We start from the raw sequence: 19072 nt of genomic DNA, 5'->3' as shown, positions 1-19072 counted from the left end.
GATCTGGTCCAAGAGGTGAATATAGCTGGACTGCTTTGTAATAGTTATCATAATATAATTAAATTTAATAACCCTGTGGCTGGAAAAACACCACAGCAGCCCAACACTGGAGCATTTAATTTTAGAAAGGGGAACTACACAAAAATGAGGAGGTTAGTTAAACAGAAATTGAAGGGTACAGTGCCAAAAGTGAAATCTCTGCAAGCTGCGTGGAAACTTTTTAGACACCATAATAGAGGCTCAACTGAAATGTACACCCCAAATTAAAAAACGTAGTAAGAGAACCAAAAAAGAGCCACGGTGGCTAAACAACAAAGAAGAAGCAGTGAGAGGCAAAAAGGCATCCTTTAAAACATGGAAGTTAAATCCTAGTGAGGAAAATAGAAGGAGCATAAACACTGGCAAATGAAGTGTAAAAATACAATTAGGAAATCCAAAAAAGAATTTGAGGAACAGTTAGCCAAAGACTCAAAAAGTAATAGCAAAATTTTTTTAAGTACATCAGAAGCAGGAAGCCTGCTAAACAACCAGTGGGGCCACTGGATGGTCAAGGTGCTAAAGAAGCACTCGAGGACGATAAGGCCATTGTGGACAGGAGCGCCACCAGCTTTTCTGCCGCCCTAGGCGGCGGAAGGTCCCGCCCTGAAATGCCGCCCCCCCACAGAGGCGGCGGAAGGTCCCGTCACCGAAATACCACCGCGGTCGCCGCCCCCAAATTGTAGTGCCCTAGGCGACCGCCAGCCCTGATTGCGGAGAAACTAAATGAATTCTTTGCAGCTGAGGATGTGAGGGAGATTCCCAAACCTGAGCCATTCATTTTAGGTGACAGATCTGAGGAACTGTCCCAGATTGAGGTATCATTAGAGGAGGTTTTGGAACAAATTGATAAATTAAACAGCAATAAGTCACCAGGACCAGATGGGATTCACCCAAGAGTTGTGAAGGAACTCAAATGTGAAATTGCAGAACTCCTAACTGTAGTCTGTAACCTATCATTTAAATCAGCTTCTGTACCAGATGACTGGAGGATAGCTAATGTAACACCAATTTTTAAAAAAGGCTCCAGAAGTGATCCTGGCAGTTACAGGCCTGTAAGCCTGACTTCAGTACCGGGCAAACTGGTTGAAACTATAATCAAGAACAATATTGTCAGACATAGATGAGTCAACATGGTTTTAGTAAAGGGAAATCAAGCCTCTCCAATCTACTAGAATTCTTTGAGGGGGTCAACAAGCATGTGGGCCAAGGGAATCCAGTGGATATAGTGTACTTAGATTTTCAGAAAGTCTTTTGCAAGGTCCCTCACCAAAGGCTCTTATGCAAAGTAAGCTGCCATGGGATAAGAGGGAAGGTGATCTCATGGATTGTTAACTTGTTAATAGAAAACAAAGGGTAGGTACAAATGGTCAGTTTTCAGAATGGAGAGAGGTAAATAGTGGTGTCCTCCAGAGGTCCGTTCTGGGACCAGTCCTATTCAACATATTCATAAATGATCTGGAAAAAGGGCTAAACAGTGAAGTGGCAAAATTTGCAGATGATACAAAATTACTAAAGATAGTTAAGTCCCAGGCAGACTGTGAAGAGCTACAAAAGGATCTCTCAAAACTGGGTGACTGGGCAACAAAATGGCAGATGAAATTTAACGTTGATGCACATTGGAAAGCATAATCCCAACTATACATATAAAATGATGGGGTCTAAATGAGCTGTTCCCACTCAAGAAAGAGATCTTGGAGTCATTGTGGATAGTTCTCTGAAAACATCCACTCAATGTGCAGCGGCAGTCAAAAAAGTGAACAGAATGCTGGGAATTATTAAGAAAGGGTTGGATAATGGGACAGAAAATATCATGTTGCCTCTATATAAATCCATGGTACACCCACATCTTGAATACTGTGTGCAGATGTGGTCACCCCATCTCAAAAAAGGTATATTAGAATTGGAAAAGGTTCAGAAAAAGGCAACAAAAATGATTAGGGGTATTGAACAGCTTCCGTATGAGGAGAGATTAATAAGACTTATTAATAAGACATAAGATAATGGGACTTTTCAGCTTAGAAAAGAGACGGCTAAAGGGGAGATATGATTGAGGTCTATACAATCATGACTGGCGTAGAGAAAGTAGATAAGGAAGTGTTGCTTACTACTTCTCATAACACAAGAACTAGGGGTCACCAAATGAAATTAATAGGCAGCAGGTTTAAAACAAATAAAAGCAAGTATTTCTTCACACAACGCACAGTCAACCCGTGGAACTCCTTGCCAGAGGATGTTGGGAAAGCCAAGACCATAACAGGGTTCAAAAAAGAACTAGATAATTTCATGGAGGAGAGGTCCATCAATGGTTATTAGCCAGGATGGGCAGGAATGGTGTCCCTAACCTCTGTTTGCCAGAAGTTGGCAATGAGCGACGGGGGATGGATCACTTGATGATTACCTCTTCTGTTCATTCCCTCTGGGACACCTGGCACGGGCTACTGTCGGAAGACAGGATACTGGGCTAGATGGACCTTTTTGTCTGACCCAGTAGGGTCATTTTTATGTTCTTATGACACCAGCTGGGGATCTGGCCCTGTTTATGCTGGTGGAGCTGTGATCCATTGACACCAGCTGGGGATCTGGCCCCATTTATGCTGGTTGAGTTGTGATCCATTGACACCAGATGGGGATCTGGCTTGAACAATTTGTAGTAACATACAGTACTTTTTTGGGTAACTGTTTGTACGAATTGGCTTTGAGTTCCTTCAGAAGCAGCAAATGTCAGACAAAGTGGAATACAAACAAACTGTAGAGGGAAAATGCCTGTTAGATCAAGAGTTAAAAAAAAAGAATTAAGACCTTGTCTACGCTAATATTTTAGGGGGAGATTTTCAAAGGCGCAAATGGCATGTTTTGAGTTTGTACAGGTCCTAGCACAGTGGCAACCTGATCCATGTGGCGCTTATAGGAGCTGCATTTTTGGGTACCCTAGATAGCTTTGAAAACCTAGCCCAAAGAATTGAGGTCATAACTACAGACCAGAGGAGAGGTGGGGGGAGAGACTGTCTTGGAAAGCAGTGACTCTGGAATGGATTTAAGGGTCCTAGTGGGCAAGGAACTCAGCATGCTGTGACAGAAAGAGCTAATGTAATCCTTGGGTGTATAAACGGGAATGGGGAGTAGAAGAAAAGAGGCGATTTTGAAATAAAAATGGTAAATTACCAGATCAGAATAAGAATCTAGGACACGTTATACTACAAAACACTCTTATGAAGGGATTGCTTAGCTACTAGCCTCAATGATCCTTTTCTGTGAACCCTCCGTTAAGTGGCGCCGTGACATCCACCTGCACGCTGTTAACCAAGCTAAACACTGGTGGGCTAAGGACAAGGAGTCATAAAACCACCATTTAAATAAATACACAAATCAGTGGAATGAATCTACATGGGCAGTGGATCACCATTGAGACAATCAGAAGAGCAGATAAGACAGATTTGCGAGGGATCCATGAGGCTCTGTGCAGGCAGGTGACACCTGCGTAAACGAACGAGGAATTCTTTTCACACCAAAGACATGAACAAGAATTCCAAAATTAGTTAAGGTGGTGGATGTGCAAACCCCTTCACCGAATCCAGCCTCCTTCGGTAGCTTGAGACCTCATTTCAGATAGAGAAGAGCTGCTGTATCTATGGGCCGCATTGTGACTTCAACACAACAGCTGTGGGGGTTGGGGCTGAGATGTGCTATCTAAAGAGGAATAAAAGCCCATCCACCACCCTCACCCTACTTCACCTGTTTGTGGTAACTTTCATCCCCTCTGCAACCCCTCCTATTTTAGGGTTTTTCCTCTCTGCCACTTTGCAACCCATCTCCCCCTATTTCAACCCCAGCTCCAGCACCACGTAGTGTCTATCTGGTTTACAATCCCCGGGTCAAATTCTGCCCATCGCTCCCCTGCGAGCCAGCCCCTCTGTTCCTCTTTAAAGCAGTGAGCAGATGCACCTTCAGCACATGTTACTGCGCGCATTCAGATCGCTGGAGCATGCTCCATAACATCAAAGTAGCCAATTCTGGTCGGAAATCGTTTGTGGAGTGGCATTAACTCTAGTTTTACAAACTGTTCGCTGGCACAACTTGCTACTAGGAGCAGTTGCTGACACCCAGCTGTTCTTTTTGATTGTCCCGTCACAGTTTGCTAGCCCTCGCCTTTCCCCGTCCGCTGATTCTTAAGTGGAGAATGTCACCCATGGGTTTACTCATCAGTAATACAATAAGAGTTTGTTAGCCAATTTCTGTCTCTATGGATAGAAATTCCATGCTTGAATAAGGAGAATATAGCAGCAGGTATATACTACCAACCACCAGACCGTGATGGTGATTGTGAAATGCTCACAGAGATTAGAGAAGCTACAAAAATAGAAGACTCCCTAATAATGGGGGATTTTAACTATCCCTGTACTGACTGGGTACATGTCCTCTCTGAACGGAGATAACATTTCCAGACTCCATTAACGACGGCTTCTTGGGAGTGGCTAGTCCTAGAACCCACAAGAGGAGAGGCAATTCTTCATTTAGTCCTACGTGGTGCAGAGGATCTGGTCCAAGAAGTGAATATAGCTGAACTGCTTGGCAACAGCAACCATAATGTAATTAAATTTAAACATCCTTGGGAGGGAAATACCAAAGAAGCCCACCACAGTAGCATTTAGCTTAAAAAAAAGAGGAACTGCCCAAAAATGAGGAAGCTAGCTAAACGGAAAATAAAAGGAACTGTCACAAGAGTGAATTGCATGCATGCTGTATGGAAACTTTTTAAAACCACGATAACAGAGGCTCAAATTAAATGTGTGCCCAAATTTAATTAAAAAAACAGTAAGAGGACCAAAAAAAAACCACCCCACCTTGGCTAAACAACAAAAAAGAGGCAAAAAAGCGTCCTTTAAAAATTGGAAGTCAAATCTGACTGAGGAAAACAGAAAGGAACATAAACGGTGGCAGGTCAGATGTAAACGTTTATTTAGGCAGGCCAAAAAGACTTTGAAGAGCCGCTAGCAAAAGACACAAAAAGCTTTTTGAGTATATCAGAAGCAGGAAACCTGCCAAACAGTCAATGGGGCCACAGGGCGATCGAGGTGCTAAAGGAGGACCAGGCTGTGGGGAGAAGCTAAATAAATTCTTTGCATCCGTCTTCATGACTGAGAGGATGTGAGGGAGATTCCCAAACCTGAGTCATTCTTTTTAGGTGACAAATCTGAGGAACTGTCCCAGACTGAGGTGTCATTAGAGGAGGTTTGGGAACAAATTGATAAACTAAACAGTAATAAGTCACCAGGACCAGATGGGATTCACCCAAGAGTTCTGAAGGAACTCAAATGTGAAATTGCAGAACTACTAACTGTGGTATGTAACCTATCATTTAAATCAGCTTCTGTACAAGATGACTGGAGGATAGATAATATAACAGCGATTTTTTTTTTTAAAAAAGGCACCAGAGGCAATCCTGACAGTTACAGGCCGGTAAGCCTAACTTCAGTACTGGACAGATTGGTTAAAACTATAGTAAAGAACAGAATTATCAGACACAGAGATGAACATGGTTAGTTGGGAAGGAGTCAATGTGGTTTTTGGTGAGACATGATTTCTGTTTACAATCTATTCGAATTCTTTGAGGGGGTCAACAAGCATGTGGACAAGGGTGACCCAGTGGATACAGAGTACTTGGACTTTCAGAAAACCTTTGCAAGGTGCCTCACCAAAGGCTCTTAAGCAAAGTAAGCTGTCAAGGGATAAGAGGGAAGGTCCTCTCATGGATCAGTAACTGGTTAAAAGATAAAAAACAAAGGGTAGGAATAAATGGTCAGTTTTCAGAATGGAGAGCGGTAAATAGTGGTGTCCCCCAAGGGATCTGTACTAGGATCAGTCCTATTCAACATATTCATAAATGATCTAGAAAAAGAGGTAAACTGTGAGGTGGCAGTTTGAAGATGATACAGAATTACTCAAGATCATTAACTCCAAGGCTGACTACAAAGAGTTACAAGGGGATCTCTCCGAACTGGCTGACTGGGCAACAAAATGGCAGATGAAATTCAATGTTGCGTAATGCAAAGCAATGCATATTGGAAACATAATCCCAACTATACTTACAAAATGATGGGGTCTAAATGAGCTGTTACCACTCAAGAGAGAGATCTTGGAGTCATTGTGGTTCGTTCTCTGGAAACATCTGCTCAATGTGCAGCGTCAGTCAAAAAAGCAAACAGAATGTTAGGAACCATTAGAAAATGAATAGGCATCAAGACCGAAAATATCATATTGCCTCTATATAAATCCAGAGTTTTACTACTGTGTGCAGTTCTGGTCACCCCATCTCAAAAAAGTTATATTAGAATTGGAAAGGGTACAGAGAAGAGCAACCAGAACAATTAAGGTATGGAACAGCTTCCTTATGAGGAGAGATTAAAAAGACTGTAACTGTTCACCTTGGAAAAAGAGACCACTAAAGGGGGGGATATGATAGAAATCTATAAAATCATGGCTGGTGTGGAGAAGGTGAATAAGGAAGTGTTATTTACCCCTTCACATAACACAAGAATCAGGGTCACCCAATGAAATTAATAGGCAGCGGGTTTAAATCAAACAAAAGGAAGTATTTCTTAATTATTCCCAACATTCTGTTCGCTTTTTTGACTGCCGCTGCACATTGAGTGGATGTTTTCAGAGAACTATCCACAGTGACTCCAAGATCTCTCTCTTTCTGTGCTGTTGCGGAGGATGAAAGTCCCAGGGAAGGAGAGCATCCAACTGGAGCAGAAGGAAAAATCCCATAGTTGGGACCCTCCTTCCAGATGATGTTGTGGTATCCTCTCGCACTGAGGATACCTCTCCGGGGGAGAAACAGGTATTAGTAATGAGCGATTTGATAATTAGAAACATAGATAGCTGGGTTTGTGATGATCAGGAGAACTGCATGGTGATTTGCCTGCCTGGTGCAAAGGTTGCGGATCTCTCAAGACATCTAGATAGACTTATCTGTAGTGCCGGGGAGGAGACGGTGGTTGTGGAACATGTAGGTACCAATGACATAGGGAAGGATAGGAGAGAGGTCCTGGAGGCCAAACGTACGCTGCTAGGTAAGAGAGAGAAGTCCAGGACCTCCATGGTAGCATTAAGATGCTCCCAGTTCCACGTGTAGGGCCAGCTAGGCAGGCAGAACTGCAGAGTCTCAATGTGTGGTGAGACGATGGTGTAGGGAGGAGGGGCTTAGATTTATTAGGAACTGGGGAAACTTTTGGGAGAGGGGAAGCCTATACAGGAAGGATGGGCTCCACCTAAACCAAAATGGAACCAGATTGTTGGCACTTAACATTAAAAAGGTTGTAGAACAGTTTTTAAACTAAGGGCTGGGGGAAAGCCAACAGGTGTGGAGGAACACGTGGTTCGGACATCCCTTAGGGGAGGAAATATGAATAGAGAATCTCTATGTCCTAGTGAGGATGAGAGGATAGAAAATGATAAAATATAGGCAGGGTCTGATAAGAAACAGTCAAATAAAAAAGAGTCCCATTCAATTACATGGTGTAATGGCAGACAGCTAAAAGGAGACACGTTTTTAAAGTGCTTATATACCACTGCTAAAAGTCTAAATAATACAATGGGTGAACGAGTGCCTCGTATTAAATGAGGATATTGATATAATAGGCATCACAGAAACTGGGTGGAATGAGGATAATCAATCGGATACAGTAATACCAGGGTATGAAATATATCGGAAGGACAGAACAGATCGCGCTGGTGGGGGAGTGGCATTATATGTGAAAGAAAGCGTAGAATCAAATGAAGTAAAAATTGTAAATGAATCAAACTCTAGCATAGAATCTCTATGGAGAGAAATTCCATGCTCTAATAATAAGAATATAGCGGTAGGGATATATTACCGACCATCTAATCATGATGGTGATAGTTACTGTGAAATGCTCAGGGAGGTTAGAGAGGCTATTAAAATAAAAAACTCAATAATAATAATGGGGGATTTCAATCATCCCCGTATTGACTGGGTACATGTCACCTCAGGATGGGATGCAGAGATAAAGTTTCTTGACACCTTAAATGACTGCTTCTTGGAGCAGCTGGGCCTGGAACCCACCAGAGGAGAGGCAATTCTGGATTTAGTCCTAAGTGGAGCACAGGATCTGGTCCAAGAGGTGAATATAGCTGGACCGTTTGGTAATAGTGACCATAATATAATTAAATTTAATATCCCTGTGTCTGGAAAAACACCACAGCAGCCCAACACTGGAGCATTCAATTTCAGAAAGGGGAACTACACAAAAATGAGGAGGTTAGTTAAACAGAAATTGAAGGGTACAGTGCCAAAAGTGAAATCTCTGCAAGCTGCGTGGAAACTTTTTAAAGACACCATAATAGAGGCTCAACGTAAATGTACACCCCAAATTAAAAAAGTAGTAAGAGAACCAAAAAAGTGCCACTGTGGCTAAACAACAAAGTAAAAGAAGCAGTGAGAGGCAAAAAGGCATCCTTTAAAAAGTGGAAGTTAAATCCTAGTGAGGAAAATAGAAGGAGCATAAACACTGGCAAATGATGTGTAAAAATACAATTAGGAAGACCAAAAAAGAATTTGAGGAACAGTTAGCCAAAGACTCAAAAAGTAATAGTAAAAATTTTTTTAAGTACATCAGAAGCAGGAAGCCTGCTAAACAACCAGTGGGGCCACTGGATGGTCAAGGTGCTAAAGGAGCACTCAAGGACGATAAGGCCATTGCAGAGAAACTAAATGAATTCTTTGCATTAGTCTTCACGGCTGAGGATGTGAGGGAGATCCCCAAACCTGAGCCATTCATTTTAGGTGACAGATCTGAGGAACTGTCCCAGATTGAGGTATCATTAGAGGAGGTTTTGGAACAAATTGATAAATTAAACAGCAATAAGTCACCAGGACCAGATGGGATTCACCCAAGAGTTGTGAAGGAACTCAAATGTGAAATTGCAGAACCACTGACTGTAGTCTGGTTTCAGAGGGGTAGCCGTGTTAGTCTGTATCAGCAAAAACAACCAGAAATCCTTGTGGCACCTTAGAGACTAACACATTTCTTTGGGCATAAGCTTTTGTGGGTTAGAACACACTTGATTAGATGCCTGGAATGGAAAATACAGTAGCAGGTATAAATACATGAAAAGATGGGAGTTGCCTTACCAAGTGGGAGGTCAGTCTAACGCAGGGGTAGGCAACCTATGGCATGTGTGCCAAAGGTGGCACACTAGCTGATTTTCAGTGGCACTCACACTGCCCGGGTCCTGGCTACCAGTCAGGGGAGCTCTGCATTTTAGTTTAATTTTAAATGAAGCTTCTTAAACATTTTAAAAACCATATTTACTTTACATACAACAATAATTTAGTTATATATTATAGACTTCTAGAAAGAGACCTTCTAAAAGCATTCAAATGTATTACTGGCCCGCAAAACCTTAAATTAGAGTGAATAAATGAAGACTCGGCACACCGCTTCTGAAAGGTTGCCGACCCTTGGTCTAACGAGACAATTCAATTAACAGTAGGATACCAAGGGAGGAATAATCCCTTTTGTAGTGGTAATGAGAGTGGCCCATTTCAAACAGTTGACAAGAAGGTGTGAGTAATAGTAAGGAGAAATTAGTATGGGGGAAATTAGGTTTTGTAATGACCCAACCACTTCCAGTCTTTATTCAGGCCTAATTTGATGGTGTCCAGTTTGCAAATTAATTCCAGTTCTGCAGTTTCACGTTGGAGTCTGTTTCTGAAGTTTTTTATTGAAGAATTGCCACTTTTAGGTCTGTTATTGAGTGACCAGGGAAATTGAAGTGCTCTCCTACTGGTTTTCGAATGTTATAATTCAGGATGTCAGATTTGTGTCCATTTATTCTTTTGCATAGAGACTGTCCAGTTTGGCCATTGTACATGGGAGAGGGGCATTGCTGGCACATCTTTTCATGTGCTGTGTATTTATACCTGCTACTGTATTTTCCACTCCATACATCTGATGAAGTGGGTTCTAGCCCACGAAAGATTATGCCCAAATAAACTTGTTAGTCTCTAAGGTGCCATAAGGACTCCTCATTGTTTTGATTGTAGTCTGTAACCTATTATTTAAATCAGCTTCTGTACCAGATGACTGGAGGATAGCTAATGTGATGCCAATTTTTAAAAAGGGCTCCACAGGTGATCCCGGCAATTACAGGCCTGTAAGCCTGACTTCAGTACTGGGCAAACTGGTTGAAATGATAATAAAGAACAATATTGTCAGACATATAGATGAACATAATTTGTTGAGGAAGAGCCAACATGGTTTTAGTAAAGGGAAATCATGCCTCACCAATCTACTAGAATTCTTTGAGGGAGTCAACAAGCTTGTGGGCCAAGGGGATCCAGTGGATATAGTGTACTTAGATTTTCAGAAAGTCTTTGGCAAGGTCCCTCACCAAAGGCTGTTATGCAAAGTAAGCTGCCACGGGATAAGAGGGAAGGTGCTCTCATGAATTGGTAACTGGTTAAAAGATAGGAAACAAAGGGTAGGTATAAATGGTCAGTTTTCAGAATGGAGACCGGTAAATAGTGGTGTCCCCCAGGGGTCTGTTCTGGGACCAGTCCTAATCAACATATTCATAAATGATCTGGAAAAAGGGGTAAATAGTGAGGTGGCAAAATTTGCAGATGATACAAAATTACTAAAGATAGTTAAGATTGCGAAGAGCTACAAAAGGATCTCTCAAAACAGGGTGACTGGGCAACAAAATGGCAGATGAAATGTAATGTTGATAAATGTAAAGTAATGCACATTGGAAAGAATAATCCCAACTATACATATAAAATGATGGGGTCTAAATTAGCTGTTACCACTCAAAAAAGAGATCTTGGAGTCATGGTGGAAAGTTCTCTGAAAACATCCACTTAACGTGCAGCGATAGTCAAAAAAGTGAACAGAATGCTGGGAATAATTAAGAAAGGGATAGATAATGGGACAGAAAATATCATGTTGCCTCTATATAAATCCATGGTATGCCCACATCTTGAACATTGTGTGCTGATGTGGTCGCCCCATCTCAAAAAAGATATATTGGAATTGGAAAAGGTTCAGAAAAGGGCAACAAAAATGATTAGGGGTATTGAACGGCTTCCATATGAGGAGAGATTCATAAGACTGGGACTTTTTAGCTTGGAAAAGAGACAGCTAAGGGGAGATATGATTGAGGTCGATACAATCATGACTGGCATAGAGAAAGTAGATAAGGAAGTGTTGTTTACTACTTCTCATAACACAAGAACCAAGGGTACCCCAATGGAATTAATAGGCAGCAGGTTTAAAACAAACAAAAGGAAGTATTTCTTCACACAATGCACAGTCAACCTGTGGAACTCCTTGCCAGAGGATGTTGTGAAGGCCAAGACCATAACAGGGTTCAAAAAAGAACTAGATAATTTCATGGAGGGTAGGTCCATCAATGGTTATTAGCTAGGATGGGCAGGAATGGTGCCCCTAGCCTCTGTTGATTACCTGTTCTGTTCATTCCCTTTGGGGCACTTGGCACTGGCCATTGTTGGAAGACAGGCTACTGGGCTAGATGGACCTTTGGTCTGACCCAGTAGGGCCATTCTTATGTTGTTAATATCGTGACCCGCCAAAAAAATAACCTTGTGAGCCCCCCTGCAACTTCCTTATGGGTCAGGACCCCCAATTTAAAAAAGGCTGGTCTCCCCTGTGAAATCTGTATAGTAAAGGGTAAAAGTACACAGATGACCAGATTTCATGGTGGGAGACCAGATTTCATGGTACAGAAGTTGATTTAAATGATAGGTTAAGAGACTACAGTTAGTAGTTCTGCAATTTCACATTTGAGTTCCTTCACATCTCTTCGGTGAATACCATCTGGTCCTGGTGACTTATTGCTGTTTAATTTGTTCCAAAACCTCCTCTAATGATACCTCAATCCTGGATAGTTCCTCAGATCTGTCATCTAAAAAGAATGGCTCAGGTTTGGGAATCTCCCTCACATTCTCAGCCGTGAAGACCGATGCAAAGAATTCATTTAGTTTCTCCATCGTCCAGTGGCCCCACTGGTTGTTTAGCAGGCTTCCTGCTTCTCAAATATTTTTTTTTAAATTGCTATTATTTGGAGTCTTTGGCTAACTGTTCCTCAAATTCTTTTTTGGCCTTCCTAATTGTACTTTTACACTTCATTTGCCAGTGTTTATGCTGCTTTCCATTTTCCTCACTAGGATTTAACTTCCACTTTTTAAAGGATGCCTTTTTGCCTCTCACTGCTTCTTTTACTTTGTTGTTTAGCCACCGTGGCTCTTTTTTGGTTCTCTTACTACGTTTTTTAATTTGGGGTGTACATTTACGTTAAGCCTCTATTATGGTGTCTTTAAAAAGTTTCCACGCAGCTTGCAGAGATTTCACTTTTGGCACTGTACCCTTCAATTTCTGTTTAACTAACCTCCTCATTTTTGTGGAGTTCCCCTTTCTGAAATTGAATGCTCCAGTGTTGGGCTGCTGTGGTGTTTTTCCTGCCACAGGGTTATTAAATTTAATTATATTATGGTCACTATTACCAAGCGGTCCAGCTATATTCACCTCTTGGACCAGATCCTGTGCTCCACTTCGGACTAAATCCAGAATTGTCTCTCCTCTGGTGGGTTCCAGGACCAGCTGCTCCAAGAAGCTGTCATTTAAGGTGTCAAGAAACTATATCTCTGCATCCCGTCCTGAGGTGACATGTACCCAGTCAATATGGGGATGATTGAAATCCCCCATTATTATTATTGATTTTTTTTATTTTAATAGCCTCTCTAATCTCCCTGAGCATTTCACAGTAACTATCACCATTGTGATTAGATGGTCGGTAATATATCCCTACCGCTATATTCTTATTATTAGAGCATGGAATTTCTCTCCATAGCGATTCTATGCTAGAGTTTGATTCATTTACGATTTTTACTTCATTTGATTCTACGCTTTCTTTCACATATAATGCCACTTCCCCACCAGCACGATCTGTTCTGTCCTTCCGATATATTTCGTACCCTGGTATTACTGTATCCCATTGATTATCCTCATTCCACCCAGTTTCTGTGATGCCTATTATATCAATATCCTCATTTAATACAGGGCACTCTTGTTCACCCATTTTATTCTTTAGACTTCTAGCAGTGGTATATAAGCACGTTAAAAACTTGTCTCCTTTTAGCTGTCTGCCATTACACGATGGAATTGAATGGGACTCTTTTATTTTATTGTTTCTGATCAGACCCTGCCTGTATTTTATCATTTTCCATCCTATTGTCCTCACTAGGACATAGAGATTCTCTATTAATAGATCCTCCCTTAAGGGATGTCCAAATCATGTGCTCCTCTGCACCTGTCAGCTTTCCCCCATCCTTCCTGTATAGGTTCCCCCTTTCCCAAACGTTTCCCCAGTTCCTAATAAATCTAAACCCCTCCCCCCTACACCATCGTCTCATCCACGCATTGAGACTCTGCAGTTGTGCCACCCTTACTTCTGCGCTGCGTTCAGATCTGGGTGGCTGGAGAGTGGCGGTTGTTAGCTGGGCACCCAGCTCTGAAGGCAGCACCCCGCCAACAGCAGCGCAGAAGTAAGGGTGGCAATACCTTACCATGCCACCCTTATTTCTGTGTTGCTGGCTTCAGAGCTGGGCAGCCGGAGAGTGGCGGCTGCTGACTGAGGGCCCAGCTCTGAAGGCAGTAGCGCAGAAGTATGTATTGCTGCTGCTGGCGGTGGCTCTGCCTTCAGAGCTGGGATCCCGGCCAGCAGCCGCCGCTCTCCAGCTGTCCGGCTCTGAAGGCAGCGCTACCGTCAGCAGCAGCGCTGAAGTAAGGGCAGCAGTACCGCAGGCCCACCCCTCCTACAGTAACCTTGCAATTCCCCTACAGCGCCTTTTTGGGTCAGGACCCCTACAATTACAGCACCGTGAAATTTCAGATTGAAATAGCTGAAATCATGACATTTACCATTTTAAAAATCCTATGACTGTGAAATTGACCAAAACGGACCGTGAATTAGGTAGGGTCCTACCCCTGACCATGTCACTCACAGCGTCTCACCCATCCTGATAGACAGCTGGCAGGATCTCCCTCCCCAAGTTTACTTCCCCCTGAGCGTGTGCATGGCAGAATCCTATTTCTCCCTTGTGGGCACCTGCTGTTCCGTGATCCGTTACCACTGGGTTATTCCACTTCCTCTTCTAAGCATGCAGGCTTCCCTCGTCATCGCTGTGTTGTTCCTCTCTCTCTCTCTAGCTTCACACCGTAGTGTCATCAGGCAGCGCTGTTCAGAGAACTGACTGCTTCTGTAGCTCCCCAGGGCCTCACCGCTGCTGGAAGGAATCATAGAAATGTAGGGCTGGAGGGAACCTCGAGAAGTCATCAAGTCCAGCCCCCTGGGCTGAGGCAGGACCAAGTAAACCTAGACCAACCCTGATAGGTGGGATAAGCCTTCATTTCTATTACACGCGTACACACACACATGCACAGTCCACCTGCAACCACTATATTGTGAAGCTAGAGAGAGGAAATATGGGGTGGATTTGTGGGGAGGGGACAGAGGACACTCCATGTTTGAAAGATGAGGAGGAATAACCAGGCTGTAATCGATCAGAGCGCTCCACGTGCCCCCTTTGCACTTCAGAGAAGGAAAATTTACACAGAGGTCAATTTTTTTACCTTTCTCGGGTCTGTTCTACACTGGGGGCGGGGATCGATCTAAGTTACACAACTTCAGCTACGTGAATAACGTAGCTGAAGTCGACGTACTTAGATCTACTCACCACGGTGTCTTCACTGCAGTGAGTTGACTGCTGACGCTCCCTCGTCAACTCCACCTGTGCCTCTCACTCCGGTGTAGTGCCGGAGTCGACGGGAGAGCTCTTGGCGGTCAATTTATCGTGTCTAGACTAGACGCGATAAATCGACCCCCGCTGGATCGATCGCTGCCCGCCGTTCCTGCGGGTAGACAAGCCCTCATTCTCCCCAACCATTATTGTGCTGTGTCTCTCTTCTTTGCTATGTCCCTTTCTTTCCTTTCACCCCAGCAGAGGGGATGACTCCTGTCCGGGTTCTCTCTCTTTACTCCAGCGGGCGACAGGATGGTGAGAGAGGATGAGGAAGAGAATCCACGGCAGGCAGGCTGTAACGAGCCACAACCCCATGGGGCATCATCCAGATGCTCCAAAGAAGACATTGCATCCAGCCTCGAGCAGGGAAAAGCTTCTGAGAGTCAGCACAGGGCAGAAAGGCAGCAGGGAATGCAGCCAGGGAAGAAAGGGTGTCAAGCCATTAGCTCTAGTAGAGGTGGAAAGGACATCCTGGAAACCTCAATGCAGCAGAGACCCCATACAAGAGAAAAAAAACCTCCACCCACCGAATGTGAGAAAAGATTCAATATGAGCAAACAGCTTGGTAGATCTCAGCTCCCCCACTCGGCAGAGAAGCCCTACAAATGCCAGGAGTGCGGGAAAAGTTTCAATCAGAGCTCCAACCTTATTCTGCACCAGCGAACGCACACGGGGGAGAGGCCCTACAAATGCCTCGACTGCGGGAAAAGTTTCAATCGGAGCTCGAGCCTCGTCGTGCATCAGCGAATCCACACGGGAGACAAACCCCACAAATGCACCAAATGTGGGAAGAGTTTCATTCAGAGCTCCAACCTGACGACGCACCAAAAAATCCACACGGGAGAAAAAAACTGTCAGTGCCCAGAGTGTGGGAAAATGTTCAGCGACAACTCAGCCCTGATTAAGCACCGAAGAATCCATTCAGGACAGAAACCCTATAAATGCCCGGAATGCGGGAAAGGGTTTAGTGACAGCTCAACCTGTATTCGACACCAGAGAACCCACACGGGAGAGAGACCCTACAAATGCCTGGATTGTGGGAAAAGCTTCAATCTGAGCTCCAACCTAGTTACGCACCGGAGAATCCACACGGGGGAAAGACCCTATAAATGCCTCGACTGTGGGAGAAGCTTTAGTCAGAACTCGCATCTGATTAAACATCAGAAAGTCCACACGAGGTTGAAATCTTGAATGCGGGAGCGGTTGCAGTCGGGGCTTTGGTTGGGTTTGGAATCAGCAGATCCATACAGGGAAGAAACTTCCTCGATGTCCTGAGAAGGGAAAATGTTATGGGGGTGGGGGAATGCAAACAATGGTATTATTTTTGGGGGGGGAGAAATTAGACATATGAATGCTTGCTGGGAAAGGAGGAGAACTTTTGAGTGGGGAGGGATGGGGAAGACAGGCATAAAGTGGCTTGACTTGGTGCGAAACCTGACAATCCTGCAGCGATCTGGCCTTCCATCCGCCGTTCGTTCTATCGAAAAGCGGCGCAGCCACGGTGGCCGTCTCACCGCGATGGAGAAAAAAGCTCCAGCAGGGTGTGTGCCTTGACTCTCCCCGGTGTCGCCCCCGGGGCCACCCCGGACACTGGTGGCTTCACAGGATTGAGCCAGATCTGAGAACTTCACTCCACGACGTCTGGGACGACACCATTGACTGAGATCACAGGCTGGTGCAGTAGTCCCCGGTGGACTGGGTGTGTTTGATGAAGGTGTTTGATGGCTCAGGGCTGCAGCATGGGAAGGGAGGGATTATGGGACAGGAGAAATGAGGATGAGTGATAGGGATGGGGAGAAGGGCCAAGGAGAGGTGCGGGGGAGCCAGGAGGAGGGGGATGTGGGGGGAAAATGACAGAGGATTGAGGGAACTAGAGCCAGGGGTGTCTGTCAGCATCAAATTCTCTCTTCCCATGTGTGTCGTGATCTATAGGGGCTGCCTTTCTTGGGGGAGGGGGAGTGGAGGGGGCCTGAGCTGCTCTCCTTACTTTTGAATGTGGGCAGGGATGTGGGGTCCATGTCCCCCTAGGGGGTGGGTCTGATTTCCCCCTCCCTGTTCCCCCTCATGTGACCCTTGCGCCTCTGGGGATGTCTCTGCCCCCATCCCTGCCTCACTTATATAAGATGAGATCTGGGGAGAGGGCTGTCTCTTGGGGGTGTCTGAGCCCCTCTCCCTGCCCCCACTCATGGGATTAGGGGCCTTGTCCATGGGGGGGGGGGTCAGAGCTCCTTCCCCCCCATGTAAGCCAAGATTGGGGGGGTCCCCTCTTCGACTGAAGGGCTCTGCCCCTCACCATATGAGCTGGGTCGAGGGGGACTGGGCCCTTGTGGTGGGGAGATAAGAGGCGTGCTTGGAGCATGCCCCAAGAACACGCGCTGCGGACATGGAGGGCAGTGAGGAGAGCTCATTGGGGCTCAGGTTCAGGGAGCTAGCTCCTTGTCCCGCCTCTTCTGTTCGTGGCCTCACCCACACTCCACCCCAGGCCCTGCCTCTGCTCCACCCCCTCCCCCGCTCTAGTTCACACATTCCTCCTCTCCTCCCCTGCAAGGCCTCCACTGCCCACAGGGACGCGGTGGGCCATGGTGGCCTCGTGGGGGGTGGGGGGGGGTGGAGGAGAGAAGGGACTCAGCCAGGCAGTGGTGGGTGTAGGGACCTCGGGGAAGGGGCGGAGCAGGGACGGAAAGAGGCGGAGCACAGGCGGGGCCACCACAGCCCAGGTGGCAGGGCGACACCAGCTGTGCCAGGGAAGATTTATTATACCCACCACCTATGCTACCCGCTTTTTCAGTGCACACGTAGCTTCTTATCTACTAATAGCTTAATGGGACAGGAAGGGGAGAGTGAGCTAAAAACAGTGTGTTTGGGGGAGGGGGGGAGTGTATGTTGTTTGAGGCGGGAGACACAGTAGCCTTCTCTCACATGCTTAAAGTTACGGTCTGAGGCATGTCATAAAGCTGCCAAGATTTTGGGACCTAGCCCATGTCTGTGATTTCTCTCCCCCGCCCTGTTTTTAATGACACACTCCAAATATTTCAAAGCACGACTATTATCCCTACTCCACGATCGCAAAATGCACAGGGTGCGGGCGGAGCACTTAGGAATCACATAACGACCGTGTGGCCTAGTGGAGAAACCACCGGGCTGGAACTATTCCTGGGTCTGCCCCCGGCCCACTGGGTGACCTTGGGCAAGGCCCGTCAGCTCCCCGTGCCTCAGCTGCCCATCTGTAAAATGGGGGTCATTCTTTGGGGTTCACTGCTGTAAAGCTCTGTTTAAAAGCTGGGTCTTTTTGTGCTTCTCTAGCCCCGGCAGCGTATCAGCTGTTAATATTGGGGCAAACATCAACAGACTAAATGACCCCTCCTCCAATATTTTTCTGTTCAAAAAGCAAGGAAATTCACTGCCAAAAAACTTGGTTAACACAGGCTAAGGCTGCCTGGTGATAACTTGTGCCCTTGCCGAAGGCAGAATTCAGGGGGAAAAATCCTTCTGAAAACCAGGCAATACAGCATTAAGGTACACGCCTATGCAACCGTAGCTCTTCCCCCCTGGAGCTGGCAGCATCCAGGGGAAAGTATCTGCACCTACTCACTGTGTTGGGGGTAGCTGTACTGAAAGGTGGGAGATCCCTACTCAAATCCCTTTTCCCCACCCAGGCAGAGGGGGAATTGGCCTGGGGTGTCCCACGTCCTGGGTAACTGCTTTAGGCTAAAAGTTATAAGAGAGTCGTGCCCCTCCCAACAGCTGTTTTGGGTGCAGTTAGGAGAGATCTGATCATGAATACGGCTGTTGTGACAATTGGCCTATAACTCTTGCCTACTTAGGAGTTCACTGTGGAAAGTAGGTCAAGTTATTTTCAATAGAACATGTTCTAAACAGATCATAGAATATCTGGGTTGGAAGGGACCTCAGGAGGTCATCTAGTCCAACCCGCTGCTCAAAGCAGGGCCAATCCCCAGACAGATTTTTGCCCCGATCCCTAAATGGCCCCCTCAAGGATTGAACTCACAACCCTGGGTTTAGCAGGCGAATGCTCAAACCACTGAGCAGATGCAAGAGAAGCAGCCAGAGAGATTAAGTAAGTCCAAACAACATAGGGCAAGTTGATGCAATACAAGGCCTGTATTGAAATTATGCTGGGTGAAAACAGGAGAGGTGGAGACGGAAGTTAATAAGCCAATATTGGTG

General features: G+C 45.3%; 1 protein-coding gene across 1 annotated transcript in view; it reads left to right on the top strand.

Moving 5' to 3' along the window:
• Positions 1–19072, top strand: part of LOC103306842 (zinc finger protein 585A-like) — a 63207-nt gene that overhangs the window by 14385 nt on the left and 29750 nt on the right. Inside the window, exon 6 of the mRNA XM_065564693.1 lies at positions 15487–15993. Within this exon, the coding sequence (XP_065420765.1) occupies positions 15487–15993 (507 nt within the window). The remainder of the gene's footprint in view (positions 1–15486; positions 15994–19072) is intronic.

The sequence above is a fragment of the Chrysemys picta genome, chromosome 12 (genome assembly GCF_011386835.1).
Source record: "Chrysemys picta bellii isolate R12L10 chromosome 12, ASM1138683v2, whole genome shotgun sequence".
Taxonomy (NCBI): Eukaryota; Metazoa; Chordata; order Testudines; family Emydidae; genus Chrysemys; species Chrysemys picta.
Note: the sequence above shows the minus strand (reverse complement) of the source record. Positions and strands in the feature narration are given on the sequence as shown.